The 24,145-nt window shown below is 37.3% G+C and overlaps 4 protein-coding genes across 4 annotated transcripts; all 4 read right to left on the bottom strand.

Annotated features, from left to right (window-relative positions):
* Positions 745-3,363, bottom strand: LOC18788316 (F-box/LRR-repeat protein 4). Its single transcript, XM_007222638.2, has 2 exons — positions 2,725-3,363; positions 745-2,138 (listed from the first exon to the last, which is right to left on the bottom strand). The coding sequence occupies exons 1-2, from the start codon at positions 3,074-3,076 to the stop codon at positions 1,246-1,248; spliced, it is 1,245 nt and encodes a 414-aa protein (XP_007222700.1). The 5' UTR covers positions 3,077-3,363; the 3' UTR covers positions 745-1,245.
* Positions 3,728-7,345, bottom strand: LOC18789481 (transmembrane protein 53). The gene is made up of 6 exons (XM_007221723.2): positions 7,076-7,345; positions 6,662-6,838; positions 5,503-6,356; positions 5,280-5,385; positions 4,500-4,705; positions 3,728-4,277 (listed from the first exon to the last, which is right to left on the bottom strand). The coding sequence occupies exons 3-6, from the start codon at positions 6,252-6,254 to the stop codon at positions 4,001-4,003; spliced, it is 1,341 nt and encodes a 446-aa protein (XP_007221785.1). The 5' UTR covers positions 6,255-6,356; positions 6,662-6,838; positions 7,076-7,345; the 3' UTR covers positions 3,728-4,000.
* Positions 7,623-10,609, bottom strand: LOC18791824 (FAD synthetase 2, chloroplastic). Its single transcript, XM_007222959.2, has 5 exons — positions 10,221-10,609; positions 9,672-9,724; positions 8,766-8,901; positions 8,287-8,462; positions 7,623-8,175 (listed from the first exon to the last, which is right to left on the bottom strand). Exons 1-5 carry the CDS (start codon positions 10,514-10,516, stop codon positions 7,658-7,660), a joined length of 1,179 nt encoding a protein of 392 aa, XP_007223021.1. The 5' UTR covers positions 10,517-10,609; the 3' UTR covers positions 7,623-7,657.
* Positions 11,227-23,334, bottom strand: LOC18789301 (myosin-1). Its single transcript, XM_020554078.1, has 24 exons — positions 22,987-23,334; positions 21,978-22,396; positions 20,769-20,870; positions 20,535-20,678; positions 20,290-20,440; positions 20,156-20,183; positions 19,449-19,614; positions 18,893-18,956; positions 18,755-18,768; positions 18,589-18,673; positions 18,153-18,256; positions 17,878-18,016; positions 16,969-17,087; positions 16,685-16,837; positions 16,493-16,582; positions 16,004-16,081; positions 15,290-15,448; positions 14,310-14,519; positions 13,494-13,699; positions 13,257-13,392; positions 12,919-13,048; positions 12,688-12,834; positions 12,281-12,348; positions 11,227-12,174 (listed from the first exon to the last, which is right to left on the bottom strand). The coding sequence occupies exons 2-24, from the start codon at positions 22,371-22,373 to the stop codon at positions 11,515-11,517; spliced, it is 3,549 nt and encodes a 1,182-aa protein (XP_020409667.1). The 5' UTR covers positions 22,374-22,396; positions 22,987-23,334; the 3' UTR covers positions 11,227-11,514.

Genomic DNA, 24,145 nt, shown 5'->3' with positions numbered 1-24,145 from the left:
CTAGTGGGTCCTTTGCCTTACTATCTTGTTAAAAAATTAAATAAGAAAATAAAAACTGAAGTTTTTTAATTAATTTTTTTTTTTTCCAAAGAGGACGTATGTTTTGTTAAACACAAAATAATGATGATCTCACTTTCATGATAACAATGTCATGAAACAAACTTTTTTTTTTTTTTAAAATTTTAAAAATGACTTTTTTTCTTATTTAATTTTTAACAATATGCTAAGGAAATTGTAACAAAATTTGGATAAGTTGAAGGAAATATAAAAACTAATACATTTAATAAGGGTAAACTTGGAAAACTAAAACTAATTTATGTGATGCATTAATGATATTGTTTTAAGTGTAAGAAAAGTGACACTTATCATGAGAAGAAGGGAGGATGTCCAAAAAAGAAGGTTGCTAGCATTCCTCTACAGTTAAAAGGGTTTTTCGAGTAATCAGGTTTTCTTTAATTAACAATCAGGGTTTTCAAGAACTAAATCCACACTTTCCCCTGTTTTCTTAATAATATATGCCAACGGAGTCTAGCCTAATGTAAAAGTGTCTTGACTTGCAGACTGGTCTTAGGTTCGAATCCCCACAGCATCATAATTGTGTGTGTGTGTGACAAATCTCATTTCCCTGTAGTTTAAACTATTGTTTGTACTAAAATAAATAAATAAATCTCTGCCGCCATTTACTGTAGACATTATTATATAATTCCCATTACTTACAATCCGTCTGTGTTCTGTGCATCTTGATAAGAAAGAAAGAATTCTCCACACAGTAGGATTATAGTGAGATTCAAATCCAGATAAGATAACAAATTACAATATTAATTATTTCACCTCATCAGATCCCAAAGAGGAAAAATAAAAATAAAAAAAACAACATTGTTCCGCCCAAAGTACAAAGCAATGGAAGATATTGCGCGTCCACACCCCCCAAACTGACTTGACGAGGAATCCGTTCTTTCAGAACTGAAAGTAACTTAATAGAATGAATGCCGATTTTAGGAACATGTGAAATTGTTGGAACCCCAAAACATGAGACTCCCCACTTCTTGTTTTGTACACGATAAATTTACAAATATGTATTCTGAGGGATAAATACACAAGAAGCCAACATTTATCAGAAAGGCTCACAAATCTTGATCGGCTGAATGCCAGCTCTCAAAGTAACAAATTTCAAGCTTTTGAGAGCAGCGCATACTTTGAACTCGCCGTCACAAATCTAAATCTTCATCGGCTGAATACCAAGTCTCAAAGTAACACGTCAGGCTCGCATAAGCTCCCCGTGAAGTTCACTTTACAAGATTCAGAAAACTGCAATCCCGCTTCATCACAACCTGCCTTTGTAATGTGTGGGCATGACCTCACATCCAGGTATTCTAGAGAGTCACATTTGTCCAAAAGCATGCCAATGCCTGTCACAGTTATTTTTGGGCAGTTGCTGACCTTTAAAACTTTCAAACTCAACTCATTTTCTTCACCATTTAAACCATGAAAGGCAGCATCTGTCACCTCCTCACAGCACCCAATGTCAAGAGCCTCGAGGTTTCTGCACTGAGCAAGGATGCAGCTCAAAGAAGAGTCAGTGATATTTAAACACCAATCCATCCGCAAGTTCTTGAGATTACTCTTACAAGAAATAGCCAGCAATTTTATTGATGCATCAGATATGTCCCGGCAGCCACCAACTACTAGAGTTTCAAGATTTTTGCAGAATCTGGCCAAGGATAAAATAGACTCGTCCCCGATTTTGTAGCAATCCAACAACTTCAGTGTCTTCAGAGAAGATGAGCATGCCATGGAGACACTGGAAACTCCAATATCTCCAATATTGCTGCATTTGTTGATATCTAAAAATTTGATCTGTTGACATCCATTTACAAGATCAGTAAGTCCAGAGTCAGTTATGTTGGTGCAACCTTGGAGCCCCAACTCTTCTAAATAGTGACAATTCTTTGAAAGGGCTCGCAATAATCCATCAGTAACAAATCTGCAGCCAGCAAGATAAAGGCTCCGAAGGTCAGAGCAGCCCTCAGCAACAGCTGATAATCCTTTGTCTGTTAACTTCCTGCAATATGATACATCCAGGGACTGTAGTGATGAAAGACCAGATCCAACGAAAAGGACACCGGAATCTGAAATTCCTGTAAAAGAAAGAAATAGACAATACGTTAATCAGGTCCAAATGTTAAATACAAAAGACAACAAGCGTAAGAGTTTCAAAAATAAACAACCATTTCTTTCTCTCTTTCTTGAACGTAAAATGAAATAAAAAGTCATCAAGTAAATAAGTTCAAAAGAACTGTTATAATCCAATGTCAAAGGACATCTCAAATTCTGGCATTATAGCTACAGATTCAAGAATACTGCACAAGTAACGGAACCTCATCTCCCCTCAAAGCCAAATCATGAACAGAAAAATTAATTTTCAGCAAAAAAATACATAAAAATGGAGAAACTCATAAAAAGCCCCAATTCAATTTGTAACAAATAGTCAACTAGCACAAACCCATCAAACAATCTCAAAGAACCATCATAACTTTGCAAAATCTCTCACAATGATCAAAAACAGATATCCAAATGTAAAAAAGAATATATTTTCATCAGAAACAGTGAAGTACGTTTTCCCCAATCAATAAAAACAAACAGAAACCCATGAAACAAACCGAAAATTGCTCCATACATGAAGCCCGTCCCATGTCCAAACACCACACACTCCAAAAAGAATACCTTTGCAATTCTGCAAATTAAGGACTCTCAAGCACTTAAATCCATGAGCAATAACACGGAGATCAGAGTCAATGACACCAGGATAGAAGGACCTCGAAATGGACTGGGAGAGGTCCAGTTCATGAAGCCTGGAGAACCTGTCAGCCATTCTGCGAAGCATATGAGGCCCCGCACGTGCCGAAAGCCTCTTCCTCTCCGTGCTCTGCAAATGAAGCCACCTTTTGCAGACCAACCCGAAGACCTCCTTGTCCCTCTGGCTCTCCAGCTTTGCTAGCACCGACCGGAGCTCATCATCCGTCAATGCCTCGTTTATGCATACCGTTATTGAGGAGGAATCGGCTGAAGAAGCCATTGATGGAGGAAATTGGTGGTTGCAGAACAGAAACCCAAACCCTAACCCCAATCGTGAATAGAGATTTAGGGCTCAATTAGGATCAGGGTTTAGGAAGGAATTGGGGGGCGGGGAGTGTTGATTGGTTGAAAACGACTTTTTGTGTCTATTCAGTTGGGTTGGGTTGTTGGTGGAATTATTGAAAAGCGGGTGGGGGTGTCAATGTCATTGTATAATTGTATTCCTTGTCTTATCTTTTGGTGGTTGTGTTGATAATTTGCATTTTTTAAATAAAATAATATTGATACTTCAAATTCAAAATATGGAAGCCGAGGAAATATTCCATTACAAACCTTAAGACATGATTACAAATGATTACAAGTGTCATCAAACGGAGCTTACATTTTAAATACCAACAACAACAACAATAACATTGCTTTGTTTGTTATTATTACATATACACCCCCGCAAAGATTCAATAATTCTTTCACATAATAGACCCATTCTAACATGACATATTATACAAAAAATTTTGTCGGGCAAAATGAGTTGAGTTTTTTCACGTAAGTCGTCATCATATATTCATATATTAATATATTAGGTTAGTGGTTCAAGTTGCCAAGCAGTAGTTACCAATTTTCAATAAGATAATACGAAATTAAATTATAAAGCTGCCGCGCCTCCAATAATTTGAATTGTATTCCTAATCATCAGCTTGAGTCAGTCGATGCCAAATGGCATTAACAACTGTATTTTGTATTCAATGAGAACAAGCTGTTTGTATATTTGTAAGTTTGTAACATGTGAACACAAATTGAGGGCTAATCCTCCTGAGGCATTCAACAACCTAACTTCCCTACAACAATGAACTAATTCATATGCTGCACGAATTTACAGCATACGAAGAAGAAAAAGAATTAGAGTCACGGTTTGTGACTCAAGAGTTTAAGATAAATGAGACTCTTTGCAACAAGTAAGCACACAGTCCTCCAGAAACTGGGTTAGCTCAGAAGTGTACAGTTTCGGGTCGTTTCTGAAATGATCAACATGAGGTGTGGACACAAAGTTGCAAGCCCTAACCTCATGTCCAGCCCTCCGTTGCTGCTTTATGAATGATTCCACCGACCCTGCAGGAATCACCCTGTCTGCAGAGCTGTATATATACAATTGCGGACAGCTTGGTTGTCGGGCTGACAATAACCCCACGAGATCAGAAAGCCTCCTGTAAAGCAATAATATTCATATTACTTTCCATGAAAAGAGGGAAAAGTTCCTTCTTGGAAATACTAAGCATTACAAGTACTCTGACATGCTACATTGGTTTTTCTAAGATAATAAAGAACATCAAGGGAAATGTGAAGCATAGAAAGCTGCAGGAAGATTCAAAACCACCTCAAAGAACTTATCCAAAACTAAAAGGACGAAGAAGAAGAAGATAGACTACCTGTTCACTGTAGGAAGATTCAAAATCACTTCAAAGAACTTCTCCAAAACTACTAGCAAAGCTGCTTCAGTTGCTGCAGGTTTGGGTGCCACTACTCCCTTGGTGCCAACCAAAGCATCCATCCCTGACTCATTTGAGTCTACGGTTCCTTTTGCTGCTACACTATGCTTTTTCAGAAAGGCTGCTGAGAAACCAGAAGCCCAAACCTACACAAGGTCAAGAATTAGATAGCATACTCATCCAAGAACCAACAAAAGAAAAAACCTGATCCCAGAGAAACTCAAAAAGTAGATAACTTGCATAAAATATTCAAACAGCTATTTGAAAAATGAACCCCACAACCCCCCACCCCAAAAAGGAAGCATGCCACAGAGATTATAATGTCCTGCTCCCTCCAACTCATCCAGTCCCCACATAGAGAAAAAGAGAGGGAGAGAGAGAGATTACAGAGAGTGCAAGGCAGTGACAACAAATGAAGGACAGTAACTGGAATGAAAAAAAAAGATCAACAGGCATTTTAGTTTTAAGACTAAGTGCTAAGCACAAGGAATAAGCAGCAGACAAACTTTCTTTTACTATTCTTATAACATTTTGGCTTGGCCATAGTGATAATGTCCGCTGCTACAATTATATTAACCCAATTACAATATTGTTATTGGTCAAATCAATAATCTTTAAATGACAGCAAGAGGCTATCTCTGGTACCAGTATGCGTGGATAATTTTAATCTTTTAACTAACATCAGTAGACAATTTCTGCTTTACTGCAACCATCCTTTACCTGTGGGTCAGGTGCTGCAACAGGTGCAGAATCCACAACGCAACCCCGAATCCTGCCCATTAGAGAAGGATCATGCTTCTGGAACTGCTCCAACATTACCCCATACCTGTAACATGAAACCAAACCAACAAACAGTGTAAGATGGTTACATAAGAGAATGGGAAAATTGCATATGGAGTGTATGTATAAGAGAGATAGAGAGAGGGGACAAAGTGGAACTCACGTTAACCATCCAGTATTGCTAAAAGTATGAAAAACCAGATTCTTTCCATGCTCCCCCTCTAACCAATCAGCCAAATGTCTCACAAGCGAGTTGATGTGCTCTTCAACTTTCCCACCAGGTTGGTATTTGAGAATCTCAGACATCGGCAAAGTAAAGGTAATTACATGAAAACCCCTTGAGGTATACCACTCGGCATACTTCTTGAGATGTTTTTGCTTTGCTCCCAACCATCCTAGTAAAACCACCACAGTCCTGAACTTGGCCGAGGAGCAACCAGAAGTACCGGAAACATCTATGGCATTTGGCTCAGGTAAATGCCATCTGTACGTGACTTCAGAGGGGGAAGTGGATATATCATGCTTATATGTAGTTGGGTTTGTTGTTTTAACCAAGTCTGCAGACTGATACAAATTAAGAAGAACAGGTGAAGATGCAACCGAAGAGTATAGCAACTTGGGAACAAATTTGCCGCCCGAATTGGGAGTCGGGAAGTTAATATTGGGCACAGGTACTCGAATTCTAGAGATAAAGGACAAGTCTGCAAGCTTAGAAACCGAAATGTGAGAAACCCAGGATAACTTTGAATCTTGAAAGGTGTTATGCAATGAAGAATGTGATAAATCCGAGGTAGAACAAACGTCAGTGGATCTGTGAGATGGCAATTTATCAGAGATGTCAGTAGAAACTGAAGCTACAGCAAGAGCAGCAGCCGCAACCAAAGGTCGTTGAACGATCCCAGACAAGGAAGCCATATTGGAAACGCAGCCCAAAATCTCTCATGCCAATATCAAGCAACCCCAGTACAACAACATATAAAAAGCCGAGCAACCAAATTTGGCGAAGACCCAGAAAGCCTGATATTTCAAACACGAGAATAAGCTGCAGAAATTAATGGGAAAATGACGATAACCCACCAAACACCTACAAATATAATGCAACTCGAATATATATGTATATGTATATATGTGGGACTAGGATTGTATCCAATTGGAATAAGGAATTCAGACCGAATAATTAAAAATATTAAACGGAATAAAGAAAAGGGCGAGTCGGCAACAAACAAGAATTAGAATTTACATGCGCAAGGCATGGAAAACACGAAAGAATTGATACTGAAAAGGGGTATATTTATTCGTTCGTTGTGAAAACATATTCTGACCTGGTTGCTTTGACTTGTCTTCAACAAAATCGGGCTGTCAATGTCCGTTGACAGCCCGATTATCACCACGCGCAGCGGACACCGACCCAGAAGCTTCCTTCGATCCCTTCTTTCTTTTTTCCCTCCGCCGGAGAATGACAAAGCGTCCTCGGATCTTTAGTGGGGTCAAACCAGAGGCTGGTGTTTTAAAGCATAAATAAAATGTTAAGGAATTCCAAATGAATAAATTTTAGAAAGAAAAAAAAAATTGGCCTTTTCAGAATAGAAGGTCCAGTAGAACAGTGCCACGTGTGGTGCGGTAGGCTTTTCCATTTTAAATTTTCAAATAAATAAAAATAATAAATTAAAAAAAGAAGAAAAGCTAAAGATGGTGATTGGGTTTCACGGGACATTGAAAGGCAAATAGCTGCTTACGTTAGCGTTCCGGCAATCTAGGAGCGAGAGCTCATTGGCAGAAGAGAAACGGGGCTTGCTGAAATGACCGTTTTATCCCCATGACAATGATGAGATGAAGGTAACGTTTGTGTGGGTAAACTGATGTAAATTTCAGAGACAAGGAACGAATACGACATATCCAGAAAGACAAAATCCGAAAACAGAAATGAAGTTGAGAGGAGAGGCTGATGGCGGAGGAAGGAGAGGGGCTCACCTCAATCAAGTCTGGTGTGCCTGTTTACGTCAATAAAGTTTAAGAAAATAGTAAGAAGAACAGAAGGACAAAGGAACACACAGCACGATATTGAATATTTCAACAAGGATATTCCCCAAGAAGATTCCTTGAGGAAGCAACAGTCAGAAAATGTTGGTGGTGGAGGGGAGGCCCATAATCAGCAGCACAGCTGCACTGCACTGGACATGTAGTAAATGAAAACTCCACGTTTTCCAGTTTCAGCCAAGCAAGCATCATGGATCATGAATGACGCAGCACAACAGAACCAAACAACTTTTAAAGAAAAGAAAAGAAAAGAAAATGTGGGAAAAATGAATTAAACATACTCAAGACTGAGAATCACCAAATTCAATACGTAAGAGGCTCAGGTCCTGTGTACCAACTACATTACATGATGCACCTACCTCGTCCATTTCTATATGGACATATTCCGTGTCAATAACTACATTACATGATAATAGCTCATCATCTTCACCTATGAAAACATAACACTTCTCATATAGACCCTCCTTTGGACCTAGATTTAACAAACAAGACTTTGGAACTGACAATTTGTTTTTGCAGCAACGAAATCCTTCCTGCTCCTTTGCCATCAATATCAGACGATGTTGGCGACCCAAAAGCTGTGACACATACTTCATATCTCCTACAGCAAGGGCACGTCGAACACGAGTAGAAGAAACCTGTCCTCTGTCTTTCACATCACTCGAGTTTATATTTATAGAGTAATCGTTCTTGTCCATAACAGAATTTATTATATATGCCCCAATACCATACTCTTCACACAACCTCACCAGCTCTGTGGCATCACCAGCAGCTTTATATCCAAATCGGTAGTTTTCACCTGCCAAGATTACCCATTGCAAATCCATTTCAATGTATATCAAGGCTATGCTTCGCTCATACCAAGAAACACATAGAATAGTCTGCAATGGATTTCTTCAAATTAATTTACCTGCCACAACTCCACGCACTCCAAGCTCTTTCAATAACTTCTCAACAAATTGCCGTGGTGTTAGATGTCGAACACTAGAAAATTCAATCTGAAACTCTGTGGGTGCCATGTTACCACAGTATGGGGCCCAAGAGGAAAGAACCCGCTTTCGATCGCATCTGGCAACTATGGGTGCCCTGTTCAATTTATTAATAAGAATTTATTAAGACAGTTTAACTAAGCTAAAATGAATTTCTATTTGAAACTAGAACAACATAAACGAGGAAATGGAATTCCAATGTGCAATAGAGCAGCACATAAGTACTACTTAGGAGGTTCAGTGGTAGTTTTATACTTCATTAAAGCAAGATACAATTTGTTGTCAAAAAAGAAACATGCAAGATATAATTTGTATAAAGCATTCAGAATCCCAACTCAGCTACGAAAACTGAAGAAAAGGGGTATAAATGACAAATACTGAGGGTGTACAGCAACAATACCTTGGTTCCCAACCCAGTACTTCTGCCATTCCGACAAATGACAAAAGGAAAGGAGGTCCAACCTTTGATGCTTGAATCGCGAGCTCTCGATGACCAATGTGAAGGGCATCAAATTTTCCCAGCGCAACTATTCCTCCTAGGAACAATAATAAAAGTGCAATAAGTTGAGTGTCTTAAGATGATTACACACAACGTATCAAAGAAGTCAATATACAAAGAACAAATGGAAAGCCTTATATATGAGGATACAGCAGATACACATTGTATAGGGTCAAAATCAGGCCCAAATGAAAATATGGAAAGATATAGTCCACAAGAGTTGCATCCTTCTGGAGGAGATAATGTTTTTTTTCAGTAGAAAACTTTTTGGAAATAAAGGGGGAGTGCACTGATGAAACTTGTTAAATGACTGAAAATATAATTGGCAATTTCATAATGGTGCAGATACCCAACGGAAAGGAACTTGGAAGTTCTCTTAATCCATAACTATACTCAAGAGTGTTCTATGTCTAAAACAAGGATAAGTTTTGCAGCTACGTTGATATAAAAAATCTTTCCACTTTTGTGATTCTGTATCTACTTTGTGTCCCCGATTTTGCTCAGCAGTTGGACTTGACTTAGAAGGTTAGTTTTCCTTGTCAACATAGGTATCAGTAAATTTATAAAATCACAAGCTATGCTGAAAGACGTGTCCCAGTGTAGGTTGAATAGCAACAAGCAATATACGCTAACACATTCTTGAAGAAACATCTAAAAGGAATTCCACCGGATAATACGCTAACACATTCTTATGGATATTTGAGTGTTATATTTTACAAGATTAAAATAAGCAACAAGCTTATTTATATAATGTGATAGAAAATGATGGTGAAAAGAGAAATATGGAAAGTACAGGTGGAATGAAACCTGCCACTGAGGTCAATCCTTCGGAGAAAAGCTCACGTTCATCTTCTCGTTGGCTTTGCAAAAGAAAAGGAATCAGAGTTTGGACCACATACAAGCATGCATACATACATATACATGCATGTGTGTAGCTAAAGTAGTCAACATTAAAACCATCCAAAGAAGAATTGTGTAAATTGATTCAGGTTGATTCCTGCATTGTTTTGCTAAACCAAAGTGAATGATACTCTTATAAGATTCCGAAGGTCCTGCAGGAGTTTAGGATGTGATCAAGACACGATAACTTATTGGGCGTCACTACAACTTTTAAGGAATATCAAGAGAAATAAAGTTTGTAACAGAGAAGCTAGCAAATTGATTTGCACCCGTACAAAATGAGAATCGGAAAACAAACAGAAAAAAAAAAAAGTAAGGAAAAAATAATAAGAAATGAAATTCAATCAAAACTCACTAAAGGGCATATGAATTGCTAGTTCAATGAATTTATATATCAAGTAAAAAAGAAATTTATTATTATTATTTTTTTAAATGGAAAGGAATGGAGCAGTATACCTAAAACAATTGGAGAGTGTGGGAATGTCGGGAGGAGACTTGGAAGAAACGAAAGAGGAAAAGGGCATTCTGTGAGCAGACAAGGGTTTGAAAGGGCAAGGGCAGCAGCGTAGCTGGGCGACTCTGTTGTTGTAAAACCCTACCCGCCCTAATCCAAAGCCAAAGACAAATCCGAAGCCGAAGCCAAAGGCAGAGCCAGAGCCAGAGCCAAGGTGCTGGTGGTGGAGGCGGACGTCGCAGTCTCGCAGTCGTAGATGATTGGAAAGACGAGAGCAGCCACCACCACCACTCAACATTATTTGCCAACAACGCTCGTCGCTCGCCAACAACAACTCTCTCAACAGTGTCCAGACAACAAAACCAAACCAAACGAAAGCGTCTAAATTGTTAGTTAACGACCGTCAAGTCGTTCACCGGTTAACCCGTCATCCGCATTTTGCCATTTTTTCTTTTTTCTTTATTAAATTAAACTGGTAGGTAAATTGGTAATTAAACATCTGTTATTTCTCCCCAAAAAAAAAAAAACATCTGTTAAATTTGTGAAAAGGACACTAGTTTAGTGATTTAAAGAAAATGCTCCTCAAGAAATGTTGTGTGTTCGAGTCCTAATATCCGTGTTACGTGTAAGGTTTTTGTATTTTATGTAATAATACCTTTATAAAAAAATTCAAATCTGTCAACAGTTGGCCGCCGTAGAGCTACATGTATAATTTCCTCAGTCACAGGCTACTAGTGCCAATGTTTCCTACCCCGTCTGTTGTGCCATATTATGGGAGAGGCCAACCAAGAAAGAAACTAATGTATGTCAAGGGAAGGGGAAACGCAATTGGCAAGTGATAAAATTTGGAGGTTCACTGTGAACCTGTAAAAGACAATTCGGACGGCTCTGTTTCTTTGACATTCAAGCTAAGCTGGCTTTCTAAAAAGATAATAAAATGTTTGCATATGCTGTGAAAAGTCCTTCTAGGCTAGGCTAGGCTAGGCTAGGCTAGGCTTGCACTGCTAATTGAAATGTGCATATGGTAAAGAATTCATTGCACTATGAATGGAATTATGAAAAATATACATACTGGAATAACTTGCTCTACAAATTAAGCACCAAACCGCTTGCAAGCAAGTTGCAACAACAAAACTCGTAGTCACAATTTCTATATGCAACCATTCCTCATCTGTAAAAAATAAAAGGGGGATTAGATATAGCATAAACTGTTCTTCCTTTCTCTCTCATCACTTTCTTCCTCGTGTTGCAGCTGTATAAGGGTGACCAATAATACAACAACCCATTTAGAGAAATTTAATTTATCCTCGAGCTGTTCCTCCTTCCCCACCACTTCTTTTTCACCCTGTCAACAGTACCCTCATCATTTCCAATCTTATGCAAAATCAACTTTGTCTCCCTTAGTCTTGCCCCATAATCCTTCTTCCAAGCCTCAAACATCTGCTTCAGCCTTCTAAGCTCTCGATCTGGGTTCAGACTTGCTTCAACTTGACCAGATTTCACCTCTACCAAGAACTTGGCATCGTCACCAAATACTTGACTCCTCTGGTCAAATTCTTCAGTCAACCGGCTTATAACACTCAAACCTGCACTCATTGGCCTCGCTCCATTGCTGTCTTGCCTTCTATGGTTACTTCCTGTATCCCAACTGTAGTCATGATCATCACTTGCATTGACCGATGCATCAGAATTCCTCTCAGAATCATCAACGGCTAGGCTCTTCTTGGCAATTGAGAGGCTGGATTGCAGGGATCTCATTTGTTTCTGCCACACTTCTTCCATGGATTTCATTTTCAACTCATACTCGGACCAGCGGCTTTCATACTGTTGCAGACGTTGGTGGAGGATGTCATTCTCCTCTTCCTTCTCTCTCAGGGCAGCTTCAGCCTTAAGAACACGGCGCTGTAGTTCAGCAAGGAAAGAGGATTTTACCAACACCTCGTCTACCTCGTTAGCCTGTTTGAGACTCTCTAACTGTTAATTATGTTCCCAAAAATGAATGGGGGTCTCCATACCGAATATTGCTATCAAACTGAAAATAGATAGAAGAGTCAAGGACTACCTGTGTGCTCCCAGGTTTCAATAATCCTATACCTCCTGAGCATCTTCTGACCGACCAGCCACGAAAAACTGCAAAGATAGCTTAGACTTAACAAGATAATCAAACATATAGATGCAATAATGTAGAATGGGATTGACCTTAAAGATGTTTTCACAATTTTTCATGTGTTACGAAATTAGATAGTAAGTTCAGGCTGACTTTAATCTGACAATAACCCTCCAATATCCAATAATTTTGCCACTCTCTTTTTGTTTCTCCCTTTAAGGAGCTAACACCATGCAGACAACACCCTTTGTAGCCACTATAAGTAGGTATTTGTCAGGTTGAGATCTTACTGTTGTCTGGCTGAGAATTTAATGCCGCGTATGCTGAGATCTAGTTACAACTGAGGAACAAGGCTAATATACCTGATTGTATGACGACTGATGCATCATAAATGTTCTTGAATTTCCTCCTTTCAATCCTTCTTTTCATCTGCTTTTGTATGATTACAGCAGATCTATGCCTCTGTAGTAAGATTGTGTACTCCTTTCTGGTTTTCTCTCCCCTTACAACTGCATTAAGTAATTTAAAATGAATTTCCAAAATATGACAAAATTTGATATAAACACCAAAATAAACAATCAGAAAGTTAATACATGACTGAAGAGTGGCGATTCCTCTTCTCAGCTCCTTCAGGTAACAGCGATCTTGGTGTCCTCTAAAGCAGCTTTGAACGCGTAAAATACCATGGAGGGTACGGTTTCTAGTGTCCTCAAGCACCCCAATCTGCATCAAATTTCCTCACCACGTTTATATCAGTAAAGATTAAATATATAAAGATTATGAAATCCACGTTCACAACAGCTGACACCAACCAAACCAAGGAAACAGAAATGTGAACCTCTCCTTTTCTTTTTATCTGACAAGTCATAATCAACCGGAAACATAGATTATTTGTTTCTGTTTATTGCAGGAAGGGGGGACATCAATTTACCTGTCCAGTTCGGAAAAACAATTTTGTACAGCCTACTTGATACATCTCTGGTAATATATTGAACTGATGAAGGATAGCAACTGAAACACTTAGTGGTTCCTGTGATGCAACATTCTCCAGCAGAAGAAAACCATATCTGATGCAAGATTCAGTAATGACAAAAACAGCAACAGTTATGTACTAGAGACATGTATCAAGTATTTGAAAGCTGAAACAGAAGAAGAAATCTTTTGTTACCTTCTCGCAAACTTCTGGTGCGACATTCTGGTAGGAAAGCCAGATCTTGATATTCGAACCACTTCTAGGACTCCACAACATCTCAGCTGCTGCAGTACAAGTCCTTGCTCGTATAATCCAGGGGATTGAAGATTGTTGGGCTTGATACAACGTATGAAATGTGGAGTGGTATTCTCTAGACGTTTCATCAATAGGAACAATTGACCCTAAATACCAACACAAATAAGTTAATCAAACGAATACAGTGGTCAGATAACCAAACTCCATTTTCAATAGAATTCATTTTTCACAGTATGTCAGACCCAATGTTTCCTAAAGGATTGGACGCAAAATGTCCACCCACAGTCATGAAAAGGATTTTCATAACTCTTTTCATAACTCTCCTAGAGTTCAACTTTCATAATATTTTCTTATCAAACATCAACACTTGATCTCTCACGAAAAATAAAAAAGGAAAAGAACAAAACAAATAGAACAAAGAGAAAACAAATTTTGAGCCTAATGTATAAGCACTCCTATATTTATAACTTGCTCAGAGGGAAATACCTCAGCAAAGCAATATGATACATTGCATACATATAGGATTGGCTTCACTGTGCAATCAACGGCTTGCAGTGATTATCTCATAAGGTTTGAGTAGACAACTGATATGTACTAAGATGCTATAGACTCTACCTAATTTTAATGATTGAGAAAAGGTTCTTGTTAGGGAATAATTCTACACATATAATACGCATGCATACTTAACTATGTTATCATGATTAAAATCTTCGTTAAATTCATAATCATGCACTTAAAAACAGGAAAGCAATGTACCTTAAATTTTGTTGCAACACTCATCTTCTGGGAGTCTACTCCACCACCTAATTTATACAGGGGACCAACTAAAGGCTTCTCAGGTCGATTAAGCATACTAGATGCAAATATCTGAGGAAGGTGGCATGAGCATGAGGAAAGAAGCTGAATTGAATCCAAATGTAGCAAGTCCCTGTTCTTCTCCAAAAATCCTGTTGTGTCATACGTAACCTGAGTGGACCAAGTGGAACAAACAACAGTCAGGTAAGCAAGATAAAGTCAAATGAAAAGCGCTTTTCATTTCTTCTTTTTGTCAGTACTTTGAGAGCAGAGAAGAATTGTTAGCACCCTAAAACATTTGGTTTTAAGCCACCAACTGCATGGCTTGGCTACGTAAAAACTTTTAAACCATATACTTTTTATGGTTTAAAATCAATTATTATTTTTAGTTATCTATTATTAGAAACAGTGTCTTACGAGGCGCGCAGTGAGGTCGAGGAGCAAGGGTTTTCACGTGGAGGTGGCAGCACGACTTACCTGGAAGGAGTGATTGAGGTGCATTTGAGGCGCGCTGGAGGCGTGAAACGATAGGGAGGCGCACTCAGCTGCGCCGGCCCTCGTCGTTTTGGACCCTGTGTTAATTTTTTTTTTAAACTTCACGCTCGCGACCTCGCCCCCTTCTCTCACTGCAGTGCTCGAGTTCTCGCCTTCCCCCTCTTCGAAAATCCCTAAAATCCACCCTTAACCTCTAAATTTCATATAACCCAAGTAGTTTTTCACTATTTTTGGACTATTCAAGTGCTTCTCCATTATTTGTATTTTATTATATTATTCATAAGCATGAAAGGCTTACAGCTTGCAAGGCTCTCGGTAAAATGCCTTGCTTTATGCCTCAATGTCTTAAAACATTGTTTCTAAGTTCTGACTATGATCAAGATAAAAAGTACTCTAGCAGAAAGCAAGAATAAATAACAATGAAATCAATTAATCAAAAGGAGTACCTCTCCTGCATAATGACTGACAGCAAACGCTTTGTCCCGTTCTCCTCTGAAACAAGAATTAGCACTCAGATGCTGCTTAAGCTTGTTGGCGAAGGTCAAATCAGTACCGTTTGGGAAAGTGGACTCCTCATCTAACAGGGACAGTAATCCCAAAGGTCTCTGCATTTATGTTACACGAAGTTCAGGGAAATGCACAGTGTCAATTTAATTCTCAAATTCTGGAGGGGCAAGGGCTAACCAAGCAACATTAACTTCATTGGTTATCATCATTGACTTAATTATTAAACAAGGGACAACCATAACGGGAAAAAAGGGAAAGGTAACTCAACAAACAGGATTCACCAACCAGCAAAGTAAATTGTGCTACATCTGTGTAAAATTCTTTCAATGCTTCCACAGGGAACATGAAATACGTACATACATAAATATAACATATCAGCTCTTCTCACATATGAACATTAATTATGCATCTTTTGCCCAATAAAATCCTCAATAATGTGCCAAGAGTTTGATCGATTAAATAATCATGCAATAACCATCATCAGCATATAAATTATATGACTAAAATCCATATTAGGACCAAAAAGTCGAGATTTATGAAGTACCACAAATATTTCTATACAGCCCACTAATGGTAGTACAACAACAAAACAAATTTTACCAGTTACTCCATACAGTACAAATATAAAGTACATTACTGCAGCTGATCAGTACCTTTTCAAAAAGACTAAGGCAATCTTGGTTGTCTTCAAATTCAACTTTTGTCCAATCAATTCCGTCCTGGATATATTCCTGAAAAAGAATAATAGCAGTCAATAAATCAAGCGGAAACACAGAACAATGTCAGGGATCATTTAAGAGTTCCCTTCATAAGTCACACAAGGCAAGCATGATGCCTATATCGTTGGTTTCATAACATATTAACATATCTTGGTTCCTTTACCTCCTTATAACAGTTCTCTTAATACGTCAGCAAAAAAATTTAAATCAAACAAGTTTTTCTGATAAACTGAAATGAGAAATATAACTGGGATGGACTAGGCTCTGCTCTATGAATTATGGTTTCTAGTTTAATGAAATTTTATGAAAAAAATAAAACCAAATAGAACTTAATGAAATCCTATGGAACATAAAAAAGCAGGAATAAACATTCTTTACTGAATTTATAGTCATACTGATATGAAGAAGTATGGGGAAAGTTACCTCCTGCTCTAGTTTGAATAAGTGACGATTGAAGTGTTGTTGCAATCTCTCATTTGCATAATTAATGCAGAACTGTTCAAAACTATTTCTCTACAGGAAAAAACAACAAATGTACAGTTATAAAAAAATATATGTATATATATATATATATATAATACACAATGCTTCAGTGAAAGCATAGATGAAACATACATCAAATGATTCAAAACCATAGATATCAAGAATGCTGATAGATCTGCCAGTACGCCGTTTTCCTACTGCAAGTGATTTGTTAATTTGTTCAACCAGCCACTCAAAGAGACATGCATAAATTGACTTTGCCAAAGCATCTCTTGTGTCGATGGCCTGAAAGATGCAAAAAAAAAGTTGTATACATTAAAGGGGGGACAGATATTAACTCTTTCATGCCTACGTTGTTATGTATGATAAACTCAGCCTACAAGACAAATATTAACTCTTTTAGAAAGTTCTGTTACCTGCGTTAGTGTTAACTTTTGGACAATATTGTCATTACCAACTCTCATTTTTCGAGTTGATAAAGCAAGCTTAAGCTCATCCATGCCACATCCAATCAATTTAGCAACATTGAACAGACCTGAAAATGAAACTTGCATCATTATTGAGATCATGAAAAAAAAATATCATTGAACCAATGAAAACCAAGACCAATCAATACATTAATATACACCTCATCCATTAAAATAAATTCTCCCAAATAATGCCAGTATTAGAGGACATAATCAAAGCCAGAAAGCACACAGAATTATCAAAACCATAAACCCATCACACACAATGGGCTGATAGCAGGATACATGCTGCATGTGATGGTAAAACAGATGACAAAAGGCCAGGATAAGCCTCAGAAAGAAAAATAGATAGCAAAATAGATACAAAGCAAATACATCACAACCAGAGCTATATTTATCCTCCCCCCACCTGCCCTCCTTTCCAGGATGAACTTCAAATCATTTATACTGGAAGTTTACAGCATGAAACTTTTTCACAATAGAGAAGCAAAGCAAAGTTTCAACTATTTTGCACTATTCATCTTGCTCAGGAGCCTCTACTGATCTTCTGTTACTAATAAGTTACAAAATCTTAATTGGCTTCATGTCACCTAAATGTTTTGGGAATTTTTTGCCTCACCTTAGACCAATAACTGATGTGGTCTATTTTCGGAATATCGGGAAGGGAAAAAGAAAAAAAAGCTTCTGTATAGACGTCCCAGATGTCGTATATCCCACTTTTCAGGAACTACAAACAGTACATCTGTTTATATTGGATCCTGAAGCCATATAAATGCTTCGTGGTGCAAACACCACTAGTAAACATTTAAAAGAAAAATCATATAATTTTTTTCCATCTATCCTCTGGAAGATTATTACCTTCATCTTCTACAGCTTCAACATGATTTTCATTATCAATCACAATAAATGAAATGTTTCCCAGCCACAAAACTGCCGCAAGCATTGCAAATACACTTTGTTGGTCTTCTTTGTTTATATGGACAACATCTAGAGCTTCCTAAAAATGTTAAGATCCATAGTGAGTTCACATGCACATGATATCAAAATTCTATTACAAAATGGTGAAAAGGGTAAAATAGAAGCCTAGACTGAAGATAGAGATTTGTTATAAAAATATATATATTTAAGAGTACCTTCACCACACAGAATTCTTCAGCATCATTAACCCCGGTAATGGAATAACAATTGCTTTGATTCAGATATTTGTACTCATCTGCACTTTTCAAGTTCAGCATCTCTGTGGCACACAACCAAAGGAACAAAATACTGAATTTCTTAATCCAGCACAAACACGCAAAACATATTTATCTATACACAAGTTAGTCACACTCAAACATGTCTATTATAAGCATACATTATGAGTGCATGGCTGTGAGGGGTGTTTGTGATTCTTGCTTATATACTAATGCACATAATGAACCTATAAAACAAGACATAACACAGATTTGAGGGAGATATGGGTTAAAACAAAATTGCCTCTAAATAATATAAATATTAGATCATATCTTATACAGTGTCAAATGACATAAAACAGTTAGGAAAGGCAACTGGATATACTAAGTTACTAACCTCTAAGAGCAGGTGGAGCTCCAGCACAAAGCTGATAAAATATATGATAGGACCTTTCTCCCTCAGTGCATTGGACAACCCTAGACTGTTTAAAAGTTCAATTAGTCAATGACTTGTGTAACAAACTGAACAAGTCAAAATCAAGGATCAGAGGAAGGAATATTACCTTTTCTAGCAAAACTGGGTCATAAAGGGCAACAGACAAGATAAAAGGTCAGTTTAAATATTATTTTCAGAGAGAAATATATATAATATATGCAAATAGAATTTCACCCAGGAACCTCAGCAGTACGAGCGGACTTACAAGTTTGAATATTGGCACCAGATATTTTTCCAGTTTCACTAAAGTGGATTTCAATCAATTTTCCCTGCAACATAAGCAGAGTCATCAGCATTACTACATCAAGGGCTATAACTTGAATTTTTAACTTGCATATGATATTGCTAATTCTATCCCCCAATAAAACTAAACTAACAGAAAGGGTAATTATATGTGCACCAACCATCTTACTCATCACGCCCCCAAAAAATTACAATTCCTACTTATCTTCATGTATTTAACTCTAATTGAACCCTTATCTCCTGCCTTTCCTTCCTTTTCTCCTTTCTCCCCTTCCCATTCCCTTCTTCCCTCCCAACCAAGGTGTGCCTTTTGCTACACCGGCCATGGCTATGGCAGCATGCACCATGGCCAGACTGGTCAGTGGTCTTCTCTCTTAACTTCATTTCTATTATTAATAAAAATAGAAAGAAATGAGGGTAAAATGCAAACTTTGTGGAGAAGGGGATTTGTTGAGCGGTTTAATGGTGCAAAAAGTGCCTAAAAGAAAGAGCATTCATGTAAAAAACTGAGAGCTTACAAAGCGACTTGAGTTGTCATTTCTCAACGTTTTCGCATTACCAAAAGCTTCCAATATCGGATTAGTTTTCAATATTTCATGTTCTATTCCACTTCCACCACCAAGTGCAGCCAAATATTGCATTGCTATCTTTGCTGTTTCAGTTTTTCCAGCTCCACTTTCCCCACTGTATGGACAAGAAATATAGATGATTGGGTGTCAATTAGATTAACTTCATATCCAAATTATGTAAACATCCTACATGGAGATACAGCATTCATTAGGGACGCTGCAATAACATCACATATCTCATGAGCTACATCATGAACGTTAGAAATGGTGTTACTTAAATTAACAAGAGTTCTTCCATATCGAAAGAAAAAGGGTTTTTGTACTTATAATCAAGATGAGAAAAAGCAGTATTTAAGACGATCCATGGTTCGGTCAAGCTAATCATTTGACAGTATTAAGCTTCTTACTGTCTTTCTCAGTTTGTCCTATTTTGTTTGTCTGTAATAATGGTGGAGTGCTTTCCTAACTATATGTGCTTGTGATTGGTGTCCTTGATTCTGGTGCAGCTACTATGTACTTCGGATACTTTCTGGTTGTTTTAAATCAAAATTCGCTCAGGAAATAAAAAGGCTGCAAAAATATAACTCACTCATCCAAAATAAAATTGTTAAATGGAACAATTGAAGTCAGAGATGCAAAAGTAACATTTTACTGACCTTATAATTATAGACTGGTTTACTTCATCTGGCAAAAAAATAAGACTAGGTAAGAATCTACAAATTAATGGCATTACACAGATATTTTGAACTGCTGAAAATCCTATCATATAATTGTGAAATAGTAAATCCACCTCGAACCATTTCTCGGATGGCTGTGTCTGCAATGGCATACACATGTGGACTTTCAACAGCTTTACGCTTATATGCTTCAATGTATTCATTCCCGTATAAAGAAACTCTCTTAAAGGGATTGATAGCAACCAACACTGGTCCCGCTTTCGTCTGAAACATACATATACCCACAAAGAGATTAATTAAAAGAAGAAAAACTCAGAAGTAGATTTCAAATAGATTTAAATCCAAATTAAACACTTACATAGATCATATCCTGATTGTATCTATACTGAAGATTGTACAACACTGACGGTTCATTTAAGTAACTAAGTTGCATGAGATCATCCACACCATCAAGGATATCTGGATTAGCTGGAACCAAATCTTCAGTTTTTACCTTTGCAACCTACATGTGAAAAAAAAATTATTGAAATTGGCTCAAAAATCAACTGTGATCATAACATCATACTTCTATAATTTTCAAAAGGTGTCTTACTTTATCATTGGAGAGTGATATAACAGATTCAGTGCCAGAGGTCGACAATATTCGACCCAGTTCCCAATTTCCATTTGGAAGTTGGAACCAAGATTGTAGCTTCTGAAACATTACATTCAAACGTGTAAGATAAATTAATATACTAATGGTAAGTTAACTAAATCAACTTAAATCATCATCATATATGTATAGTAAATATTTTATAATCATATGGCCTTATCTTCTATCCATAGAAGCAGAACAGGATATATATATATATATATGATTTTATGGACACAGAGAAATACTGAAGTACAACTTACAAGTGACAAGTGAAGTACAAATTTAATATATAAGTTATAACAGTTCCCCTTGTCGCACATGCATGCCATGGATGCACCACACCTCAACACCATTTATCACATTGACTTCACTATGCTACAGAAACGATCAATGCCTTGCGGTAATCAGGACACCCACAACATTCCCCAATTGAACACACATATACATACATATGCAACTATGTATGAGCATATTATTCCATATAACTAAACCAAGAATGATCTTGCCTTAGAGTTATTGAAATTACACCACCAACAATTTCTATGTTTCTGGCACAATCCTTCCGCAACCAAAGAAGACTAACTGGCTCTAAAGCATCTATAATATTCACTGCGTGCCCGCATACTCACACAGAGTTCCCAAACTCTCTAATATCTTCGTCAGTGAGAATGCATCTCATTTCCTCATAAGCTTCATTTATCACCCTTTATTGACATGTCAAACTGCACTCTCATATGAGCATATTTATATCGGAACTTTCTATAATTATTAAATATATGTACTTATAAGAAAGGTGCCAACAAACTCCACAAATAAAGTCTCAATGATAAGATGATAAGATGCTACTTTGTTCTATAGCCCATGGCAATTAATGAATGATAGGGATAGGATGCTAATTTGTTCTCAGACCTTCAACCACATTACACACACCATAAACTCATTAATACATACTGACGTTCAAACATGCATCTAAAGGTTCTTGCGTGTTACACAGATGCATACAATAAAACATGCATGCATTTACATGCTTACATGAATACATAAATATGCAAGGTAACAAAAGAAAAGGGCAAAAAAACCAGCAAATAAATTGAAGAACCTTTTGTTTCATTCTAGATTCTACCAAGAAGAAAATTGAGTTCTAATTTCAATTGGATAATTAAATACCTTCTTCACGGCATAAGGGGTGGTGTCACCCCACCTACGTTCCCTACGAGATGAAGATATTGAAGGCAAAGATGGAGCCACAGAATCCAAGTCTTCATCACCCCGTGACGGTCCGTCTTCAATGGAGATTGTGTTCCCGCTATATGGTGAATCATCATTTACCTGGTCCATGTCGCCAACAGCCCCAGGACTACCTTCAACCCCCTCCTCAGCAACATCAATATCCCCTAAACCACCATTTTCTGGAATACTCGAGGAGATGACATTACTGTTTCCCAAATTCCCATCATCGGATTTTCCAAATCGATCAGAAGCTGGTAAACCTGAGAACCTAAAATCAGCAGGCAATGATTTGAGTGACTGGAAGGAAGCTGGTGCCCTGGGTTTCTGTGACATTTCCTCTAAAGAGTTTTTGCAACCTACAAGATCGAATACCAAATATAAACTGGAATCAAAAGGCTCTTTTTTCTTCAAGAAAGAAAATACGCATATCAAACTTTAGCAAGGTCCCACGAGATGACTTATCTAAATAACTTAATGGCGGGGACCATAATTTAAGATACAGACTACTCTGCTTTTCCCTTACCAGTGACCAACCATTGACATGTTCAAACACCAAATGATGCGTACTACGATCTTCAAAATATCTCAAACTAATAACCTAATATAATTTTATCTTTCAACACCCTGGAATAGAGAACTGAATCTTGAATAATCTTTAGATTTAGCTATTCCCTTATGGCAATGACAGATCTTTTTCTTCAGTGCACTGTTTGGCTGCTGAGAAATAGAACAACAAAGCATGGTCGCAACAAATTGTCTTAACTCAAAAACCCTCTAGTCAACTTAGCGAGTCCAAGACCACTCAACTTTCCAAAGAACCCAAAACGAAAATACCTGGAAAACTCAGATTATCCTTTTATTTACTTCTTCGTTTCCTCAAAAACTAACCAGCAAATTCTACGTTCAAAACATACAGAACCACTCAAACTCAAACTGATCCGCTTACCTCAAAGACAAAGTGAAACACACTTCAGAATTTGACTGAAATCCTCCGACTTGTCGTCAAATACCCTAAAAATGTGCTCAGAGCTCAGTCAAAAAGTTGAAGAACTTACAAAATCTCTGAGCTTTGACGAGGAAAATTGAGAGAATGCGAAGAAGAAGAGAGATGCATTTCAGGTGAAGCCCTAATAATCTCGAGAGGGTTGTAAAGAACAATCAAGATGTGTGTGATTCTGACAGTAGGTGTTTGGATTCTGAGAAAGTGAGAAGAGAAAATGAGAGAAAATGCAAAGCGTGTACAGAAACAGCTTTTTGGCTCTTTTTTTCTCTGCTGAACCACATGAATCCATGATAAAAGAAAATTGAATTTTAAATTTTTGAATTTTTTTATAGTATTAAATTTTTATTTTTATGGTATTAAAATTTGGGGCTTTGGCACCAACCGAATTTAAACCAAAGATTTTAACGGTTCGGCGAATTGGAAGTGCATTGACAATGTTAACCCTTTCGTTTAGTACAATGCCAGCGGAATCCTAAACTGTAGATTCCGCGTATCAATTACGAAGGTTCCCTGTCTTGTTGGTAATTCCAATTTTGTTAATATCTCTCTCTACTCCTATCTTTTTTTTTTCTTTTCTTTTTTTTCCAAATCTCTCTCTACTCCTATCCACTACGATTTTTTTGCCAAAGTTTAGGAAGGAAGAGGGAGAAAAACTCACACAGTATCTTAGGAGTTTGAACTCAGGATCACTTAAACTAAAAATCTGAGCCAATTCAACTAACACCTCATTGGTTACTCTTATCAAATCATTAAGATTTTAACAATTTTGAGTTTCCAATTAAAGGTTTTTATTTTTGGTAAACAAAAGGTTACAGAGGATTAACTTGTATTTACCTCTTAATCCCTAGCTCTAGCTAATGAGTAGAAAATAATAGTCAGTCAGATACAATATTTTGTTTTCTTTTCTCTATACATATTGGAGCGTTGAATTTATGCATATAGTTTATATGCATAAATTAGTTAATTAATATGATGGTTTTGGACAAAATTTTATTATATTGTATATTACAATGTGTTTGGATGAAGGAATTAAATTTGAAATTTTGATAAAAATTAAATTTTCTAAATTGACATGAACCAATTCCCGTGTTTGGATTTTTTT

The sequence above is a fragment of the Prunus persica genome, chromosome G1 (assembly GCF_000346465.2).
Source record: "Prunus persica cultivar Lovell chromosome G1, Prunus_persica_NCBIv2, whole genome shotgun sequence".
NCBI classification, from domain to species: Eukaryota; Viridiplantae; Streptophyta; class Magnoliopsida; order Rosales; family Rosaceae; genus Prunus; species Prunus persica.
The sequence above is the reverse complement of the archived record's forward strand: the minus strand, read 5'-3'. Positions and strand labels throughout refer to the sequence as shown.

What these genes read in the sequence shown, in the direction of transcription:
- LOC18788316 (XM_007222638.2), bottom strand. Translation starts at nt 3,076, where the DNA reads ATGGCTTCTTCAGCCGATTCCTCCTCAATAACGGTATGCATAAACGAG. An exon ending in TAATTTGCAGAATTGCAAAG is followed by an intron (nt 2,139 to 2,724) that starts GTATTCTTTTTG and finishes TTTCTTTTACAG; the next exon opens with GAATTTCAGATTCCGGTGTC.
- LOC18789481 (XM_007221723.2), bottom strand. Translation starts at nt 6,254, where the DNA reads ATGGCTTCCTTGTCTGGGATCGTTCAACGACCTTTGGTTGCGGCTGCT. An exon ending in AGCAATACTGGATGGTTAAC is followed by an intron (nt 5,386 to 5,502) that starts GTGAGTTCCACT and finishes TTCATGTTACAG; the next exon opens with GTATGGGGTAATGTTGGAGC. An exon ending in TTGCAGCACCTGACCCACAG is followed by an intron (nt 4,706 to 5,279) that starts GTAAAGGATGGT and finishes GACCTTGTGTAG; the next exon opens with GTTTGGGCTTCTGGTTTCTC.
- LOC18791824 (XM_007222959.2), bottom strand. Translation starts at nt 10,516, where the DNA reads ATGTTGAGTGGTGGTGGTGGCTGCTCTCGTCTTTCCAATCATCTACGA. An exon ending in AGGATTGACCTCAGTGGCAG is followed by an intron (nt 8,902 to 9,671) that starts GTTTCATTCCAC and finishes TATTGTTCCTAG; the next exon opens with GAGGAATAGTTGCGCTGGGA. An exon ending in AGTGCGTGGAGTTGTGGCAG is followed by an intron (nt 8,176 to 8,286) that starts GTAAATTAATTT and finishes TAATCTTGGCAG; the next exon opens with GTGAAAACTACCGATTTGGA.
- LOC18789301 (XM_020554078.1), bottom strand. Translation starts at nt 22,373, where the DNA reads ATGTCACAGAAACCCAGGGCACCAGCTTCCTTCCAGTCACTCAAATCA. An exon ending in AACCAGTCTATAATTATAAG is followed by an intron (nt 19,615 to 20,155) that starts GTCAGTAAAATG and finishes TTGTCCATACAG; the next exon opens with TGGGGAAAGTGGAGCTGGAA. An exon ending in TATTCAAACTAGAGCAGGAG is followed by an intron (nt 16,082 to 16,492) that starts GTAACTTTCCCC and finishes ATTCTTTTTCAG; the next exon opens with GAATATATCCAGGACGGAAT.